The sequence below is a fragment of the Meles meles genome, chromosome 1 (genome assembly GCF_922984935.1).
Source record: "Meles meles chromosome 1, mMelMel3.1 paternal haplotype, whole genome shotgun sequence".
NCBI classification, from domain to species: Eukaryota; Metazoa; Chordata; class Mammalia; order Carnivora; family Mustelidae; genus Meles; species Meles meles.
The window spans coordinates 109230106-109250825 of NC_060066.1; the positions used below are offsets into that span (position 1 = coordinate 109230106).

Consider the following 20720-nt stretch of genomic DNA (forward strand, 5'->3'; position numbering starts at 1 on the left):
AAGAAAAGAAAGGAAGGAAGGAAGAAAGGAAGAAAGAAAAGGGGGGGGGGAAGGCAATGGTAAAAAAACTTTGGTGTTAAGACTATGCTTATAAAGCATAAGGAAGATTGGGAACACCGTTATTAAGAGCGCTCTGGAAGAATAAACGAATGAAAGGCCGAGGATATGGAGAGATGGAAAGGCTGCTGCTCTCCATTCCCCAAAAAAGTTAATGAAGGGAGACATTCCATATGGCAGGAAGAAGGGAGATGAATCTTGAGGAGGCTGAAACCATTATCGGAGGTAAAAAGAGACAGTAAGACCCCAAACAGGAAAAAAAATGTATTTAATACTTTAACAAAATGCAAAATAAAGTACCCAAGTTACAAAACATAAATTCCTTTGGTTCAGTAATCACACCACTATATTTACCTTCCAATGGCCACAGACATCATCCCCTCAAAGTGAAGTCACACCATCCCCCTCATACTGAAGACATCATGCCAAAACTATCTCATATACCCCACTGTCCAGTGGAACCACAGGCGACTTACACGAAGCTGGGCTGTGGGGCAGGACAAAGAGGGACCAGTTGGTCTGAAGGGAAAAGGGAGACTCTACACATGCAGAACAAGTCAGTGGGGGAGTTCTCTGCTGGGTTACGATGGGATGAATTATACCCCCATACATGCTACGTGAGGCTGAGTCCCTTGATACAATCACATAGAAATACAGACAATTTGGCCACCCCAAGCATTCCCAGGGAGGAGAGAAATGAACAAATACAGAGAAGCCAGGAGAGAGGTGATGGCAACAAGAGGCAGATCACAGAATACCAGAGAATATCCAGTTCAGATCCTTAGTTTTACAGATGGGGCAGATGAGGCCTAGAGAAATGAAGTGCCTCACCAAGAGACACACAGTTCACGGCAGTCGGTATGAGAACTCCATACTTCCTTTCAATATGAGCAAGAAGAGAATGGGATGGACAAGAAATTGCCGGGCCTCCAAGGCACAGCTCAGAGCTGGGCTCTCACTGCAGTTCTTCTGCCTTTTGGAAAGAGTGCCTATGGGTTCTTAAGGCTTTCCTGGATGTCTCCTGAACTCTTAAGCACCAGGGGTCTTCTGGGTCTTTCTTGAGTCCCCGTGGCTCTGGGACCAAGGGATCCAGAGAAACTGAGAGCCAGGCCAGCTGACAGGACAGAAGATTATGGTCTCTTAATTGCTCCCCACCAATCTTAGAAAAGTCATCATCAGCTCAGAATACAAAAGTAGCCATCTCGGCCTCGGCTATCATACCTAACTGGGGACAGAAAGAGGTCATGGGGATGGATTCTGCTGAAGGCTGAAAACTGGAAGAGGAGTTTGCAAAGCACACTCTTTTCTAGCTAGCTGTAAGTAGGTATTCAATCGATAGCTGAATGAATAAGCACATAAATGAATACACGGAGACAATGAATGTTTGGTTCCATGAGAGACACTGGTTCTGTCACAGAGCCTTACGGAGGGGGCACCTTCTTGAGCTGCTAGCTGGAACTGTGCGGGTATCACACTGTACTCTTGGCAAAGGAAATACAGGAGAGTCAACGTAGGTTTGAAGAATTCAATTAAATAATACGATCTGTCTGATTGGTAGAGATCTGGGGAAAAAGCAGGAAGCCATCCCTAAAGCAGTTGTTTTCTTTCACTTCTTTCTTCTCCCCAGTTCACGAACACAGTACACCAGTTCCCGGAGCCACGAAGACGAAACCGCCGACACATCTCAAAACATGCATTTGAAGTGGTTCAAGGAACCTCTCTCACCATCCTGTGCCCTCCCAGCAGTCACTTCGTAGACAGGGAGGCTGTGGTCGACTGTGACTGTGAGATCTGACTGCACTTCTCAAAGATGGCCTCGGCGGAGAGTTTGGGTAATCCCTGATCCAGCGGGCACTCATCCACCAGGCTGTTCATGGGCGTCGGGGGCAGTGGGGGCTCCTCCTCATCTTGACTCAGTCCGGGAACCAGGGAGTTACCCGCCCTGTCCAGTTCCCTGTCGGCCTGCTCCCGGCACACACCCTCTGTCTCCCGCTGCCCTGAAGGGATGCGCATGGACTCAAAATATGCTGACAGGGCCTCCTGGAGCAGAGGGAGAAGTTTCTTCCGAGAGATCTGGGTGTTGCCCTGAAGATAGGCTTGGAGGTATGGGTGGGCGCTGGGGGCAGGGGTCAGCTTCAGGGATGGAGAATGGGAGCGTTCCAGAACTCCACAGATCTACAGAGATGGGGCGAGGAGATGGTGCGTAAGGTGGGGAAGCAAACAGCTGTGGTTTCCAAGTTAGAGACTTCTTTGACAGAAAAGCATTTTTTTTTTTTTAATTAAATCACCCAGAGTTCAGTATTATTGCTTTGAAAAAAGGCACACTAGCTAATAGTATTTGGAAACAGAAGACGCATTTGAGATCATATATTTCATTTTATTAATAAGTAAACCCAAGCCTGAAAAGATTAAGTATCTTGAGCAAAATCATGTAGATGATGGGAGAGTCTGAATTGCAACCCAGGACCCCAAGCTCCTGATATAGTGTTGTTTCAAGTGCTTAAAAACTGGATGGATCTTGATCCTTAGCTACAATGGGACAAGCATCTAGATTGAGGTCAGGGGCAAGACAGAGGCATAAAGAATGAACAGATCAAAGATCAAAGTGGGGGCAGAAAGTACATAGGCACCATGTGGGGTCTAACCACTTATAGTTATCATCTCATAGAATCGTCACAACTGCCTTGTAAGATTGGTATTAGTATTACCCTCATTTACAGGTAAGGAAACAGAGGCTTAGATGGATTAAGTCACTTGCCTGAGGTCATAGTTTGAATGAAGCAGAGCTAACACTTGAACCCAGGACCACCACCGAAGCCAGTGTTCTAAACCACTCTTTTATATAATTTCTACTATGGGAGGAAGAAGGGAAGGTAGGGTACACTGTGAGAAGAGGGGTGCACTGGGGGACACTTCAGCTATCTGCACAGCTTCAGAGAACAGCAGGGGAGTGTGATGGGGAGAAGGCAGGGACATTTCGGAAGGTGGGGAAGGCCCTTCCCATGGCCCTTTCCTTCATGACATGATTAGTAAGAGCCACCATTCGCTAAGTGCTTACTCTGAGCTGAGCAATGCGCTTGCCATGCGATCTTGTGTTTAATGATGACATCAGACTAATCAGTGGGTGATATTAGCCATGTACAGACTCAGAAGTCAACTGACTTGCCTAAGCTCAAGGAGCAGGTAAGTGGCAAATCTGGGACAGAAAACATGTCTAGCCTTTTAAAATGGTAGTTTTTGGGGCGCCTGGGTGGCTCAGTCTGTTAAGCATCTGTCTTCAGCTCAGATGATGATCCTGGGACCCTGGGATCAGCCCCGAATTGAGCTCTCTCTCAGCAGGCGCTCTGGTTCTCCCTCTCCTTCTGCTTGTGTGTGCTAGCTCCCTCTCTCTCTCACACATAAATAAATAAAACTGTAGTTCTTCCCACAGTGCCAAACTACCTTCCACTGAATGAAATTACATTTGCTTCCAGAAATGACGGAGCCATCCAGGAGTCTCTATAACATGGCTTTTTAATCTGATTTCAAGTTCCTTCTAGACAGGAACTGTGTCTCTAAGTCTCTTTGGAATTTTTCTTTCTCAACAATAGTACGATTAAGGCTATTCACATATAGAGAGAATGGGAAAAAGCAAGGAGGGAGGATTCTGGAAAAAGGTCAAGGGACTCCTATGTAAATATAAGAATCGAGGGGCACCTGGGTGGCTCAGATGGTTAAGCATCTGCCTTTGGGTAAGGTCAAGACCTCCACGTGCTGGGATCCAGCCCCATGTTGAATCCCATGTCAGGCTCCCAGCTCAGCAAGGAGCCTGCTTCTCCCTCTCCCTCTGCCTCTCCCCCTGCTTGTGTTTTGTCTCTCTCTCAAATGAATAACTAAAATCTTAAAAAAATATATATATATATATATATACATATATATACACATATATATATATACATATATATACACATATATATATATATACACATATATATATATGAACCAAGGGGGTCTTTTTTTTTTTAAGATTTATTTATTTGAGAGAGAGAGAGCAAGTGAGCACGTGTGTGCACATGCACGGAGGGGAGGGGCAGGAGGGAGAATCTCAAGCAGACCCCCCACTGAGCGCTGACACCCCCCCCCCCCCCCATGAGGGGCTCCATCCTACAACCCATGAGATCATGACCTGAGCGGAAATCAATAGTCATACAACACACTCAACAGACCTGGCCACCGAGGCGCTTCCCAAGGACAGGTTTTTATAGCACAGGATAGTGCTTACAAGCAGAGCTCTGTATACGGACCTCAGGCTGGAGAAGAGACAGACTCACCATCATTCGGAGTGCTGCATGGGGACAGAAAATAGCCAGCTGCCGCACTGGTTCATTATGAGTGTTGAAAAAGATAGTCATGGTGACCAGGACATCACAGCTGTGAGCCTGGCAGAAAGCATGGAGATCTGCAATGAGGCCAGACCTCTGCAGAAAGGCCTGAAAGAGAACAAACAGGGCAGCGATAAGGGCTACAGCAGGACCCTCTTTGTCATCAGCAACAAAATATGCTCACAAAGGGTTTCTTCCCATTTTAACCTAGGGCTTATACTCCATAAGAAAGGCATCTCATATTTACTCTGTGTTATCTATGTGCTGGGAGGCAATAGGTAGGACAGGGAGAATATAGGCTTTGGGTTCAGATAGAACTGGTTTGAAACTCAGCTCTATGACCTATTAGCTATATTCATAAGCTCAAGAAAGAAAGAAAGCTCTTTCTTACTAAAGAAAGCTCAAGGAGTTTCTTTAAGCACCTCGACCTTGAGTTTCTTCATTTGTAAAATGAGGATTAAACCGTTATTAAAAGGGATTGTTTTATTTATTTTTTAAAAAGTTATTGTTTTAAAACTTAAAAGCATGATCACGTGTGGAACATGCCTAGCATGTACAAGGCTCTCCTGCTCTTGCCATCAAACAAGCAAGGCCTTTATCTCAGAGGTATTTTCATTCTAAGACAGAACGATGGGGCATACAAATAACAACAGACCGGCCAGCTGTGTCCTTGACTCTTCCTTCTTTGCCAATCTCGACTCTTTCTCTTTCGCAAAGTCTCAGGTAGTATTTTCTCTACTGGATAATACCATCAGCTATTTCAGACCGGGCTTTGCTGACACATTTTTTTTTTTTTAAAGATTTTATTTATTTATTTGACAGAGAGCAAGATCACAAGTAGGCAGAGAGACAGGGGGAAGTAGGCTCCATGCTAAGCAGAGAGCCGGATGTGGGGCTTGATCCCAGGACCCTGAGATCATGACCTGAGCCAAAGGCAGAGGCTTAATCCACTGAGCCACCCAGGTGCCCCTGCTGACACATTTCTAATGTGTTGATTTGTACTGTGTCAATTTATGCTACTTAGTAAGCCTTTTCTGTTCTTATGTTTGTTTCTCAAATGAGGCAGCAAGGGAAGAGACCTGGCTCTTTTGTTTTATTTTGAAATTAGTATTTTTACATAGTTTTTAGTAGAAAGCTGGGCAGATGATGAAGGAATGTGTTCAGATCAGGTTGTCAAATGATTTAAATCAATATGACATAGAACCAGCAGTAAAATACCATTATCAAAGTTATATTCAGTCACCCATTCAACAAAATTTACTGAGCACCCACTGTTGCCAGATATTGTCAAAGGTGCTAGAGGTACAGCAGAAACAAAAGAGACAGGGTCCCACCTCTGGTGGAGCTGATAAACTATCAAAGGAATACAGGCAATAAACAAGGAAACCACAAAATTGATTACTTCAGTCCATTAAGTGCTATGAACAAAATTCAAAAATTGTTAAGAGATTTTTGAGCACAGTGGATATTATGTCAGTAATAGCAGTCAGGAAAAACTTCTTAAAAGAGGGGACATCTGAACTAAGATCTGAGTGATAAGAAAGAGCCAGCTCTGCAAAGGGAAAAGCCAATGCAAAGGCCCTGAGGTGGGAATGAACTTAATGGTTCCAGTGCACAGAAAGAAAATTAGTGTGGCTGCAGCACTGTGAGCGCAGGAGTGGGACTGGAAGGAGATGAGGTCAGAGAGAGAGATGAAGGCCAGATCAAGGAGGGCCCTGTAAACCATAGCAAGGCCTTTAGATTCTATTAGGAATGCAAAGAGGGATGCCGGGGTGGCTCAGTCATTAAGTGTCTGCCTTCAGCTCAGGTCATGATCCCAGAGCCCTGGGATTGAGTCCCACATTGGGCTCCCTGCTCAGCAGGAAGCCTGTTTCTCCCTCTCTCTCTGCCTGCTGCTCCCCGACTGTGTGTGCTCTCTCTCTCTCTCTCATAAATAAATAATCTTAAAAAAAAAAAAAAAAAAGAGGAATGCAATGAAAAGGCAGCAGAGGGAGAGGGCTGATTTGACTGACTTACATCTTTTTTATTTTGTGGTTTTTTTTTTTGGACTTACATCTTATAGAGACCACTCTGGCTGCTGTGGGGAGCATGGTTTGTAGGGTGTAAAAGCAGAAAAACCAGTATGCAGCCTATCATGGTGGTGCAGTGAGAGGTCATGGACTGTTGGAGTGACAGCAGACATGACAAAAGGTACACAGGTATGAGATACATTACGGAGGGGAGTCAGGAGTGAGGGGCAAGGTTGCACATATAACTGAGGCCTTTCTCTGCCCAGCCACACCTCCACCTTGCTCTTACCTCCAAATCCATATATATTGCACTAATGGCCACCTTGGTGCCTTGTCGGAAGATGGTCTTCTGGTCCTTTCTCAGCATCTGCTCAGTGGTCAGTCCTAGACAATGGATGTGAGACCAGGGGTCAAATAAGAGAGCCCAGGGTCCCCTGACCAGGAAGGTGAGGACACCCAAGATGGGTCAAAGATGAGAAAAAATATAGCCTCTCTTTGGAGGCAATAGGGGAGATAACCAAGAATGTAAATTACATAATAAAAAATTATTTTAAATAACTAAGTCACAATAGTTGCTGTTTCCCCTTTCTTCACAGTTTTAACTTTCTACAAGTATATGTGGTACTTTTCTTTCTTTCTTTTTTTTTATGTCAACAGATGGTATCTGGGCCAAAAAAAAGATTTTTTGTTCTCCTCCTTTGTCCTTTGTATATTCACCCTCAATGTTTCTTCTATTTCCCTAAACAATCATCTAGATCTCACTCAGATAATTTAGTATTCCTTCAGCAGATTTTACTTATATACCTATATTCCCTGATTAGACTAGAAACCTGACAATCTTTTTATTTTTTTGAAAGATTTTATTTATTTATTTAACAGACAGAGATCACCAGTAGGCAGAGAGTCAGGCAGAGAGAGAGGAAGGGAAGCAGTCTCCCTGCTGAGCAGAGAGCCCGATGTGGGACTCTATCCCAGGACCCTGGATTCATGACCTGAGCTGAACGCAGAGGCTTTAACCCACTAAGCCACCTAGGAGCCCCGAAACCTGACAATCTTATATATTCCTCCTCTTCCTAACCAATAGCCAGGACAGAACAATCTAGTAAATGATTGGTAAGTTCATGATTAGACTCACATACTACCTTGGTTCTCTCTGCCATAAAGCTTAAATCATTATGCATACTCTGAAATTGTCTCAATGGTGTTCAAGAATACAATGAACAATCAGGGCGCCTGGGTGGCTCAGTTGGTTAAGCAGCAGACTCTGGATTCTGGCTTAGGTCATGATCTCAGGGTCATGAGATTGAGCCCATGTTGGGCTCTGTGCTGAGCATGGAGCCTGCTCAGGATTTTCTCTCTCCCTCTGTGCCACTCCCCGCCAACTCTGCATGCTCTCTGTCTCTCTAAAAAAAAGTACAAGGGGGGTGCCTGGGTGGCTCAGTGGGTTAAAGCCTCTGCCTTCGGCTCGGGTCATGAATCCAGGGTCTTGGGATCGAGCCCCGCATCTGGCTCTCTGCTCAGCAGGGCACCTGCTTCCCTTCCTCTCTCTCTGCCTGCCTCTCTGCCTACTTGTGATATCTGTCAAATAAATAAATAAAATCTTTTAAAAAGTACAATGAACAAGTCTTGCCCATCTGTTTTCTCACGTGGAAGGGAGAGAAGTCAGTTTACTGTTTCACACCTGATACATCAAACTTTGCCTTTTGCAGAGAGTCAAAGATGTCATTTCTCTTGGGCAGATCTGGGAAGAGGGCCTCCAGTTTCTCCACATATTTGCTGTCTTTTGGGGTTGCCTTTCCAACTTTCATGTCCATGTTGACACAGTCCAGGATGATTGTTCCTGTAGAGACAAGACAGAACTCAAATCCTATGGCCATCCATTCATGACCTCTAGAACACACATAACCCTAGAACCAGAGGGACATAATACAGAGAAGACCATGTGGCAAACGCAATGAAAATGAAACAAGAAACTGGGACTATGTCTTGAGTAAGATTTCCCAAATCCAAACTAAAATGTAGGCAGGAAAACGGGGAAAAGGCAGAAAGGGTGCCTGAGCATCCCAATCATTGGAGATCTTGAAACCAAGTCAGAGAGAGATGACCTCCCTTCTGTAGGCCAAATTCCATTAAAGAAACTTAGAAGTCGGGATAGAGTCTCACATCAGGCTCCCTGCTCAGTGGGGAGTCTGCTTCTCCTTCTCCCCTTGCTTGTGCTCTCTCTGACAAATAAATAAAATCTTTAAAAAGGAAGAAAGAATGAATGAGGATATAGACTTTAAAAAAAAAATAGACTTTTCTACTTTCCTAACGGAAAAGCCACCCTCACCATGCAGAAGGGCTGCAGTTTGCCTGTCCAAAATCTCTGGTGCCCCCTGCAGGATTCTCTCAGTCACCAGGGTAGCGCAGGACCCCACCAGCTCAACGCAAACGTGGCAAGGAGGGCAGTGTTTCTGCTCGATGGGCCGATGGTCTAGCACCTCTACCACTGCCTCCTCTAGGGCTGCATCACTTCTGTGGGGGGGGGGGGGGGGGGAGAGAAAGAAAGATAGGTACGGGCACTCCAGCCGGTTCTAATCAAATCTCCACCTCACCCATGAAGGAAAATGCACATCTTGGGCAAACCACAGGGAACTTTGGGCACTTCCACCTCTGCCTCATTGTTCTCAATTCTTTTCTTTCATGCTGTAACTGAAGTCATCTTTAAATAGTGTGTAAGTGAATTTGGTGAAGTATCAGCCACAAGTATCTTATCCACGTATCTGATGCCCTTCAGAGTTTTCTTTCTGACTGACACCCTTGACATCCAATCTTTCATTTAAATCTCTCCTGTCATCTCAATCCACTTAATACCCAAATTCCATACAGCTCACCAGATTCTATGGCTTCTATCCCCGTCCCCCCACCATGGCTCTGCTACTGCCTTATTCTTGGCCCTCAATATCTCTCACCCAGATCATTCCAACAGTTTTCCTAACCAAAGACCTACTCCCAATCTTGGACACTGCCACCCCCCCACCCCGCCCCGCCAAGCTCTTGGCCACAAAGCAGCTGAATGATCATTTGAAAAATGCAGATTTGATTCTGTTAGGATCTGGAATAAATATAACTCACAATAGTCCCCCACTACCCTAACACCAAGTCTAGTCTCCTCAGCAGGGCCTACAGGGTCTCCACCATCTGGTCCCCACTGACCTCACTAGTCTACCTCTTCGTCTATCCTACTTCTCTGTCACATTTTATGCTCCAGTCAGGCAAAACAAATTCTAGTTCTCCCAATTCACTATGCTATTTCATGCCTGCTTGGCTTTGCTCATATTAATTTCTTTCTCTGCCTGGATGCTCTTCCTAACTACCTTGCCTCCCCACTCCAGGAGCAAACACTCAAGAATGAGATCAAGGGTCAACTTTCTTAGGAAACCTTTCCTCACACCCTCTACTCCCCTTGAGTATATTTAACTACCCCATCCTTCATGCACCTCTTGTCCTCTAGAGTGTCAGTTATCACACACCTCTAACACCCATCACAATGCAACTAATGAGATATTGCCTTATGTAGGAAATAATAAAAAATAAATGAAAAATAGAGTTGCAACCATTATTCAAAGGCTTCTATTACAATAAATCTGCCAAAAAATAATGATACCAAAGGCAGATTTATTATTTTTTTTCCCAAAGGCAGATTTAAATGATTTGAGTTCTCCTTTAGTTTGACCTCTCCCTGTTTCTATTTCTTTTTGTTACTTGCATAACTGAAGAACTAACAGTATTTTCTATTGATTTTCTGTATCTGATATGACCTAGCAATCACAAGTGGCCTGTGAGATCCCCAAGAGAAGAAATTCTTTCTTCCTCTCTTTATTTCTTACTCATCATAACTCAACACTGCACATGATAAATATCGCCTTAACTTCCTTCTACTTACTTGGGTAAGACATGATGGTCGACAAGGATAAGGGTGAGTTGGCCAGTCTGGTGCAAGGCATGGAGGTCAATCTCATCCCGGAAAATCAAAAGGGACTCTGGAATGTTAATCTTCTGAAGGAAGAAGACATTGTCACCTCGTAGAGGTAGCTCAGCACGATTTATATTTAAGACTGGCACAAAGACTTCCTCAGCCTCTGTCGTCTGGATAAGGAAAGTGAAAAGAACACATGTTTGGGGATAAATAGGAAAAATAACAAGATTACTGGGACTAAAGGAGATGTGATCTTGGGTAAGTTACTGCCTTTTTCAAAGCCACAATTACCCAGTTGATAAAAATAAAAGGACAACTCTTGCCCTCTCTCCTTCTTAGCATAACATGAAGGTCAACAAGAAAACTCATGGAAAAGACCTAGTTCTAGATGTTGCAGAGAAGGGCTTATCAGTCTTCAAGAGCTGACCTGGGCATGACATCACTAGTACCCAGAAGAACTCAATAATCAACTGCTGAATATTGCTTTATGATTTATAAATTCTTCAAAATATATCTATTCATTTGATCCTCCCAGCAACATTGCAAAATAGTATCATTTCGGTTTCTACAGATGGTAACCTGAGACTCCACAAACTTAAGGAATTTAACTGACCCAAGACTAAATAGTGTTAAGTCGCAGAGCTGGGTCTTGCAACCAGATCTTTTCATTCTAAGGGACTCTGTCGCTAAGGACTCACCTTTGCCAGGTAAAAAGCCAGGGCAAGAGCTGACACCATGGAGTCCAAATCACAGGCTTCATTTCCCAGCACAACGTGTAGCGGCCGGGACTCCTGGTGAGGAAAGAGAATGGAACACTAGAAGCATCTCTATTTCCATTTACCTTACATGAGAGCAGGGCTTCACACACCTCTTTTTAAAAAAAAAAAAAAAAAGATTTTATTTATTTATTTGACAGACAAGAGACCACAAGTAGGCAGAGGCAGGCAGAGAGAGAGAGAAGGGGAAGCAGGCTCCCTGCTGAGCAGAGAGCCCGATGTAGGGCTCCATCCCAGGACCCTGGGATCATGACCTGAGCCAAAGGCAGAGGCTTTAACCCACTGAGCCACCCAGGTGCCCCACACACCTCTTCTCACTGATCCTCACAGAGGAGGTAGACCAGATAATCTTACAGGTCCTCATTTCATGGATGAGGATATTGACTAGCTGAGAGGACAGCCATGTTCAGCTAAGTTTAAGCATTTCATCTGCACCCCGTAAGTAGAAGAGTGCCCTTTCTTCTACTACACCGTCACCTTGATTGTCAATTTAAAAAAGGAACAGCAGTAAATAATTCCCTAACTTCTTATGCTGCTTTGGGCACTGGAGAACTTAAAGGTAGAGCAGTTGAGGTAGCTGACGTATTCAAGCCATTATCAACCCCGATTTGTTTTTTGTTCCCCGACCTCCGCCATTTTCAAAATAGGGAAAAGCATCCTTATAGTTCTGAATCCTAAGAGGTGAAGAGTTCTTGAAAATAAAGGTAAAAATAAAATCTAGTCCAGTCATCCAGCCCATGAAAACTCCTCCAACCCAGAGAAGCCACACTGATAACCAGATATAACCAACACTCTCACTACCCAGGACCCAGACACTTTTCCCCAGCAGGTTCAGATTAAAACAAGAACACTTGGGGTGCCTGGGTGGCTCAGTGGGTTAAAGCCTCTGCCTTTGGCTCAGGTCATGATCTCAGGGTCCTGGGAGAGAGCCCTACATCAGGCTCTCTGCTCAGCGGGGAGCCTGCTTCCCTTCCTCTCCCTCTGCCTGCCTCTCTGCCTACTTGTGATCTGTCTGTCAAATGATTAAACAAAATCTTAAAAGCAAAACAAAACAAGAATACTTGCTGCTGCTGGAACTTTTATTTATTTTTTTTTAAGATTTTTTAAAAAATTTATTTATTTGACAGACAGAGATCACAAGTAGGTAGAGAGGCAGGCAGAGAGAGAGGGAGGAAGCAGGCTCCCCATTGAGCAGAGAGCCGATGCGGGGCTCTCTCCCAGGACCCTGAGATCATAACCTGAGCCGAAGGCAGGCAGAGGCTTTAACCCACTGAGCCACCCAGGCGCCCCAGTACTTTTATTTTTGTGATTTATTTTTATCATTTATTATTTAGTATTTTTTTAAGTAATCTCTACACCAAATGTGGGGCTTGAACCCATAAGCCTCAGATCAAGAGTTGCATGCTCCACCGACTGAGCCAGCCAGATGCCCTGGAACTTTTATTTTTAAAGCCTTGAAAAGCCCAGCTATTAATAAGAACGGAGGAGGGAGGGATATCTGCTATTACTAACCTTGTTCCCTTGCATCTCCGTAGCTATCAGAGTCTTAAATAAAATGCATTAAAAACCACAGTGCCCACAATAGCAGAGACAAAACAGAGTTTTGCTTTGTTTGGAAACATTTATTTTATTGAATATGCCACACACCGCTCTAATATTTTTACATGCATGAACTAACCATTTAATCTTCAAAACAACACCAAACAGATAGATACTTTAAGAATTATTATTTCAGGGGGCGCCTGGGTGGCTCAGTCATTAAGCGTCTGCCTTCGGCTCAGGTTATGATCCCAGGATCCTGGGATCGAGCTCCACACCAGGCTCCCCTGTTCAGTGGGAAGCCTGCTTCTCCCTCTCCCACTACCCTGCTTGTGTTCCTGCTCTTGCTCTCTCTATATCAAATAAATAAATGAAATCTTAAAAAAAATATATCTCTTGGGGCGCCTGGGTGGCTCAGCGGTTTAAGCCTCTGCCTTCGGCTCAGGTCATGATCTCAGGGTCCTGGGATCGAGCCCCGCATCGGGCTCTCTGCTCAGTGGGGAGCCTGTTTCTCCCTCTCTCTCTGCCTGCCTCTCTGCCTACTGTGACCTCTCTCTGTCAAATAAATAAATAAAATATTTTAAAAAATATATATATATCTCTTTAGGGGCACCTGGGTGGCTCAGTGGGTTAAGCCTCTGCCTTCGGCTCAGGTCGTGATCTCCTGTTCCTGGGATCGAGCCCCACATCAGGCTCTCTGCTTGGCTGGGAGCCTGCTTCCCCCTCTCTGCTTGCCTTTCTGCCTACTTGTGATCTCTCTCTCTCTCCGTCAAAAACAAATAAGTAAATATATAAATATATATATATATCTTAAAAAAAAAAGAATTATTATTTCAGGGATGCCTGGGTGGTTCAGTCGGTTGGCCATCTGCCTTTGGCTCAGGTCTTGATCTCCTAGGATCGAGACCCACACTGGGCTCCCTGCTCAGTGGGGAGTCTGCCTCTCCCTCTGCCTGTCGCTTCCTCCACTTGTGCTCAACTCTCTCTGACAAAGAAATAAATAAAAATCTTAGAAAAAAAAGGAATTATTATTTCATTCTAGGAATGAGCATTCTGCCAGATACAATGAGATCATAAAGTCCATGGCTCAGCTTAGGGCATAAGAATTCTCTCTTACTGGGGCAGCTGGGTGACTCAGTGGGTTAATGCCTCTGCCTTCAGCTCAGGTCATGATCTCAGGGTCCTGGGATCGAGCCCCGCGTTGGGCTCTCTGCTCAGCGGGGAGCCTGCTTCCCCCTCTCTCTCTGCCTGCCTCTCTGCCTACTTGGGATCTTTGTCTGTCAAATAAATAAATAAAATTAAAAAAAAAAAAAGAATTCTCTCTTACTTTTGAACTTCTATCTCAGCCACCCTCTGACAAAGGAAGGGATAAGAGACAAAATGAGACATACCAGTTATAGCAGAGTCTCCTAATTTTAGTACTATTGGCATTTTGGACTGGATCATCCTTTGCTGCGGGTGGGGGCTGTCCTGTGCGAGGGAGGGTGTTTGGCAGCATCCCCAGATTCTACCCACTAGATGCCAGGAGCAATCTCAGGCATGACAATCAAAAAATTGTCTCCAGATTTGCCAAATATTCCGGGGGTTGGGGGGGAAGGGGCAGGCAAAAATCACTACCAGCTGAACACTACTGGGTTACAGAAAGGTGAAAATCGAAACACTCTGACTGCTTCAATTAGGAAAGATTTGCTAGATGCAAGAGTTTCAAAAAGTAGGAAAGGGGTTCAGGGGAGTAAAACAGCAATGAACGATTATCAAGTAATGTGCTATAGGAGGAAAGGGAATCTAAGCGAACCTAGAATCATTTTGTCTATTTGGCTGTTACCCACTCCTCTCCCCCCTATAAGTAAGCTACAGCCAGAAAGGGATAATTTTACAAAACCTCTGGTGGCATAAATTGCCCTATCCAGTGACTAGATAGTTTTTTTTTTTTAAGCTTTATTTATTTAAGTAATCTATATACCCAACATGGTGCTCAAACTCACAACCCAGAGATCAAGAGTCAGAGGCTCTTCCAACTCAGCCAGCCACGCACCCCAGGTTTTTTGTTTTAAGCTACCTTTTTGTGCATCTCTGACTCCCAACACCCCAGAGATGTACAAAACACAGAGGTTACCTGTCAAGGTTTTGCTGAAAGGATCTCTGGGGAAAGTGTGTCTTTGGTTCTTCCCTGCACCCATTTCTCCAAGGCGCCTCATGAATGGTAGCCCACACCTCACTCATACTGAACAGGAGGGGAGAGCAGAGATACTTCCCCAACATTAAACTCTTTTCCTATATAATACGAGAATTCAGTCCTACCGTAACTCCTCTAACTCACAAGTCCTCCTCCTGGTACAAGAGAAAGTCCCCCCCCCAACCCCCGCCATTTCCTGGATACCAAGAACTGCCCAGATGGCTATGGACCCAAGGGACAACAAAGTGGTCGAGGTGAGTGGCTGCAGAGATAAGGAGCTCACTGAAGTGGTAAGACGGGCACCATGGTCCCTAGAAAGGGAACCATGTTATAGACATGCGTGGCCATATGGTTCTGACTCTGGAGAAAAAAGGGATGTGGAACAGCGGCGGAAAGGCCGAGCAAGTGGGACAGACCTAGTGCTAGACCCCCAAAGGAACTTTCCAAAACTCACTCCCATTAGTGCTGGTTCAGCTGAATCAGGACAAGTCAGATCCCCAGCATGGAGAGAAGGCTAAGAAGAAAAGCAGAAAGAAGGGACCACATACAACTAAATTCATGAGAAGGTGAACAACTAACCCCTTGCTCAGGCAAGCCAAGAGAGCAGCCAAAAGGAATGAATACAAGAGGAATCCTCTGGCACTTTTGCCACATCTTGGAAGAGGACTGAGCAGGGACTGTGGTGGCCTTCCTTTAGCCGTCAGGGTCCACCATCACCCCAGTCTGTCCGGTCTATGCATCACTCACAACACATGCTGTGCATATCCCCAGCTCTGCCCTTCATGCTCTTTGTTCTTCTGTCAGAAAGCAGCAGAACTGTCATTTGAAGAGATCACAGACTAGGGTTGAATCCTGGCTCTGCTGCTGCTGCTGCTGCTGCTTCTAAGATTTCATGTATTTATTTGACAGAGAGAGAGAGAGAACACAAGCAGGGGGGAGTGGCAGAGGGGGAGGGAGAAGCAGACTCCCTGTTGAGCAGGGAGCCCAATTCCGGGCTCGATCCCAGAACACTGGGATCATGACCCGCGCAGATACCCAAATGACAGAGCCACCCAGGTCTACGCTGCTCCCCCCACCTCCAGCTCTGCTTCTTACTTGTTGTGGGATTTGGGCCTCTCTAAGCTTCATTTTTTTGGTTTTATTTTTTTAAAAGATTTTATTTATTTATTTGACAGAGAGAGAGATCACAAGTAGGCAGAGAGGCAGGCAGAGTGGGGGAGAAAGCAGGCTCCCAGCTGAGCAGAGGGCCCGAGGTAGGGCTTGATCCAAGGACCTTGAGATCATGACCTAAGCCGAAGGCAGAGGCTTAACCCACTGAGCCACCCAGGTGCCCCATCATTTTTGGTTTTAAAAAATGGTCATACTGGAGGCGCCTGGGTGGCTCAGTGGGTTAAAGCCTCTGCCTTTGGCTCAGGTCCTGGTCCCAGGGTTCTGGGATCGAGCCCCGCATCGAGCTCTCTGCTCAGCAGCGAGCCTACTTCCCCCCTCCCCTCTCTGCCTGCCTCTCTGCCTACTTGTGGTCTCTCTCTGTCAAATAAATAAAATCTTAAAAAAAAAAATGGTCATACTGTAACCAATTTCATGAAGTTGTTCTGAGGATTAAATGTGATAACCCAGAAGTGCCTACTCTGTGGTTGGAAAGATGAACTGGCTTCCATCTTCTTTCTCTACCTGTCCCTCCTGGTCCTTTCATGCCACCTAAAGCCCCTGACTCTGTGTTGCCTTCCCTGACCACCGGCACCACAGCAATCCTCTTCCTCCAGACCTCCAGCTGCCAGCACTTGTGGCTCTCATATGGAACTTGCTATCTTTTCGTGGGCATGTGTCTTAATCTTGGAACATAGTTTTTGACTCTGGTGACTAAACACTGTGCTGTTCAAAGAAGGACACTTTGAGAATGAAAAGGGGTGCAATTATCTGTTATGCGCGAACAAACTGAAACTCTCCTGGGCTGCCTACTTATAGGGCACCCTTCTCCTCTTCATTTAGGAAGAATATAGGTTAACTCTTAAGCCCCACCCCCACCCTATCCTCCACCAGCTGACAGAACAAACCAAACAGCCTTGCTTTTCCGACTGTCAGAGGAAGAGCAGAGGGCAGATCAGCTATACTTAGAGCATGAGGAAACCTGAGCTGCCCATGGAAGAAATACAATCTGAGAGCCCCAAGTAAATAAAAACTTTTCTGCCTAACGAACAAAGAAACCAACAAACAAAAAAATGCACCCAAGCCCCCTACTCACAATGACTAGACCCTGAGGCTCTTGGCGACCTCAGTGCAGGGAGTGAGGATGGGCTCTACTTGCCTTCTGAAGCTGAATATGGTCTCGTGCCTCCTCTACGAAATAGTTAATGAGGGAGGGGAAAAAAGAAGGCAGGGAGCCAGAACCAGAGAAGCCCTCCCAGCACAGAAAATGGAAAGGACTGTGGTGTCTGAAGGAGAGCCAGCCATTGCCGATTCCTGCCTTCTGCATTGAGAAGTGTAGACAACACAGATTATCTGAGGGCTGCTGGATGAACGCCTTCCCTATACTTGAAGACGGCTCCACCCTGAAGCAAAGGTTTTCCCCCACTAGTAGTGAAAGATGAGTCACCATGAATAGGACATTTAGTTAAACAGGATTTCTACTAAATGGAACATCCTACTATCTTTATGGCAGAGGCTGTAGAAAATTTATCTGGTATCAGATGCCAGAGGAAAAAATATATCAACAGGAGAGTTGGCGGGTTATAAGCTGTCTCTATCCTGTGTAAAAGTCAAGCACCCACATTTCCCGAAAAGTTAACATAGCTTAACGGAACTCAAACTTTTAACAGAGTCTCTGTCTAAACTGTGTCTTTCTTTACACAAGAAACAACAGTGCAGCCTCTGGGGAACTGGATGAGGAAAAGAAAAAAAGATCTTGTTCTTTTTCATTTCAGATTTTCTTTGTATTTAAGTTTTTTTTTTCACTGTGTGTATTTACCACTTCTATAATTAAAAGCTAGCTAAATTGTTGGCCATTGCCTGTATGTCTTGCCACCAGTTCCTCTGCTAACAGTCCTGGAGTTCGATTTTCTTATTTCTCCCAGCCCTGGCTAGGCTGTGTGAAAAGATCTCCAAGATACAACTTCACCTTCACAAATTTGGAAAAGAAATATCTAGATTTTGCTCCTTAGGAGATGAATTCGGCAAAAAAAAAAAAGGGGGGGGGTTTAGGATACCACCAATGCTGGAAAAACCCAGTATTTTTCAGCTTCAGACTGCTGTAGGAGATACACTATTAACCTGGAGGGACTCCAAAGTGTAGATGCTGAAGGATGGATGCATGCAATGAAAGGCTATTTGGTGAGGTTTTGGGTCCCAGGGCTCTTTACCAAATGGTGGAAAGGAGACCCATCATTTGGGTTATTGTGGGGAGGGGGGAATTCCACTGCTCAGCACTCAGAAGACTGCCACAAAGATTCTACACTGGTCCTTCAATGACCTCCCTACGGTGAAAATCACAGGTAATGAAACAAATTGGTTCCAAATTGCTCTATGCTGGGGTGCCTGGGTGGCTCAGTGGTTAAGCCCCCATCTTCGGCTCAGGTCATGATCCAGCCCCGCATCTGGTTCTCCCTCTCCCACTCCTCCTGCCTGTATTCCCTCTCTGTCACTCTCTGTCAAATAAATTTAAAAAATCTTTAAAAACAAGACAAATTGCCCTATGCATTAAATCAACGTTCCCCAAATTTGCATCTCACAAGGAAAAATTCGGTGCAACTGGTAATATTAAAATGGTCCTTTGCCCAACCAGGCGCCCCTAGGATTGTTAAAGACCAGAATTTATCCACCAGGGGAATTTGAAGGGTTTAAGACACTTCAAAAGAGAGCACCTGGGTGGCTCAGTTGTTAAAACGTCTGCCTCCCGCTCAGGTCTGCCTCCCGCTCAGGTCGTGATCTCGGGGTCCTGGGATCAAGCTGCATGGGCTCCCTGCTCAGTGGGGAGTCTGCTTCCCCCTCTCTGCCTGCCTCTCTGCCTACTTGTGATCTCTGTCTGTCAAATAAATAAATAAAATCTTTTTAAAAAGAAAGCCACTTCAAAAGGAAAGCATAGTCAACCATCTGTCTAGGTCTCCACATGGGCAGTGTCACTTGAAGTAGGGGGCCAGGTGACCTCCTAGAGGCTCTCTCTGGTCAGCTTTTTGCTGCTAACTGTAAAGAGCCTAATGTTGCCTGACCAGTCCGCATGGCTGAGAGATTCCAACTAGCTCGGAGTACCAAAAATAAGCCAAAATAAGTACCCAAAATAAGTCAAGCTTATAGTTTTGATTCCAAACACACTTCGCGCTTATCCCTTCCAGGCGGGGGATTCTTACGCAATTTAAGTGCGTTAAGGCCAAACTGGAGGCAAAAAGGAATGCAAGTTTGGGGTCAACAATAGGTATGCCTGCAATACTGAGCATGTTTAGCTTAAAAACAGATTTAAAGTAAAACATCATTATTCTCTAATCTAGAAGGAGTTCGGCCCGCCAGACGAAAACAACTCTTCTGAGGTAGTAAGGCCATGGGCAGAGGTTCTCTCGCACCCCCGGGGCTCACCTGGAAGCCAGTGGGCCACAGAGGCCGGGTGAGCGGTGAACTGAAAGAGGGGCGGGGAGAAAGGGATAAATAAACCTAGCACCGCACGACAGGCGGTGGCACGGCTCTCCCCCTTTTGGCGGAACTGACCCAGGCGACCGCGAGCAGAGGCTCAGACGCAGGTCCCAGATCCACCTCCCAGCTCTAGGGGAGACCCCAAAGGCAGAAGCCAAAAACCGGGAGACTGAGCAGCATTCCCCTCAGCTAGGTTCTCTTGCCTCACTCCCCCGGCCCCAAGTCTGATCTGATCCCAAGCCCCCTCCCCACAATGCCGTGTTCCCTCCCCACACACCATCGGGGCTCCCCAGATTCCATATCTTCTTTCTTTCTGGACCTCATGCTTCATTCCTTACGATCACAGACTGGGATTCGTTACCTGCAGAGCGGCTCGACAACCCTGCAAGTAGTCCTCCATGGTGAAGTCCCAGGTGTGCCACCGCCCCTGGCCGTGGAGAGGTTACCAGGCGAATGCGCCCCACCCGGGGACTCAGGGGCTAGGGGCGAAAAGTCAGGAGGCGGGACTCGAACCTGCCACACAGTTATTCGGCCCCAACCACCCGGAGGAAGTGCGTAATCCGGCACTCCTGGAGTGCGACGTCGCCCCGCCCACAGCGGCGGAGGCGGAGCTCTGCGCCCAGAGACTCACGGGACCCCCTTCCCAGAGGCGCGAAGCGGGAAGTGGCGCAGGGGTTCCTGGGAAACGTAGTCCAGGAGTTCCGAAAAGACTTCAAGAATGGAGGAAAGGAAAATTTTTCGAGATTACTCATTTGACAGAGAAATATATATGTGTCACAGTAACCTGAATTTGTGGCATCTGAACTTTCACTCTCGAGTTAGGTTAAGTATAGCATCTTTCCATATCCAGATCCATCAAGCATCTGCATATCCATTATGCATATATCTGCATATGCAGATCCATCAAGCGTCTGGTTGGCATCTTAAATTACAAAAGGCTTCTTTGTCTTAGTCTTCTTTCCTCGAATTCTCTCTTTTACCATACTGACCCATTGCCGCCAATTTTCTGCTGTTCATGTTATAAAAACATTAGAATAATCTTTGACTCCTCTTCTTTACTTTACTTAATACCTACGGTCTCTGGCCAATTCCTGTTGCTACTTCTTTACAACTCAGTAGCCTGTTTGTCTATAGCCTCGGCAAATGTCTTTTCCTTTTCCCCGACCGTTGTAATTTGGGTTTTTGCTCAAACTGCCCTTTCAGTCTTCAGAGTTGCTTGAAGTTTCA

General features: G+C 45.6%; 1 protein-coding gene across 3 annotated transcripts; it reads right to left on the bottom strand.

Annotated features, from left to right (window-relative positions):
- Nucleotides 1-289: 289 nt before the first annotated feature.
- PRUNE1 (prune exopolyphosphatase 1) lies at nucleotides 290-20062 on the bottom strand. Of its 3 annotated transcripts, XM_046000865.1 has the most exons (8): nucleotides 19855-20061; nucleotides 11084-11176; nucleotides 10353-10555; nucleotides 8757-8941; nucleotides 8109-8267; nucleotides 6717-6811; nucleotides 4368-4526; nucleotides 309-2232 (listed from the first exon to the last, which is right to left on the bottom strand). In XM_046000865.1, exons 1-8 carry the CDS (start codon nucleotides 19891-19893, stop codon nucleotides 1804-1806), a joined length of 1362 nt encoding a protein of 453 aa, XP_045856821.1. In that variant the 5' UTR covers nucleotides 19894-20061; the 3' UTR covers nucleotides 309-1803. The 3 variants fall into 3 exon arrangements, with proteins under 3 accessions (XP_045856829.1, XP_045856836.1, XP_045856821.1); XM_046000873.1 differs by lacking the exon at nucleotides 4368-4526 and having other exon boundaries at nucleotides 290-2232; nucleotides 19855-20062; XM_046000880.1 differs by lacking the exons at nucleotides 8757-8941; nucleotides 11084-11176; nucleotides 19855-20061 and having other exon boundaries at nucleotides 305-2232; nucleotides 10353-10481.
- Between the last annotated feature and the right edge of the window lie 658 nt (nucleotides 20063-20720).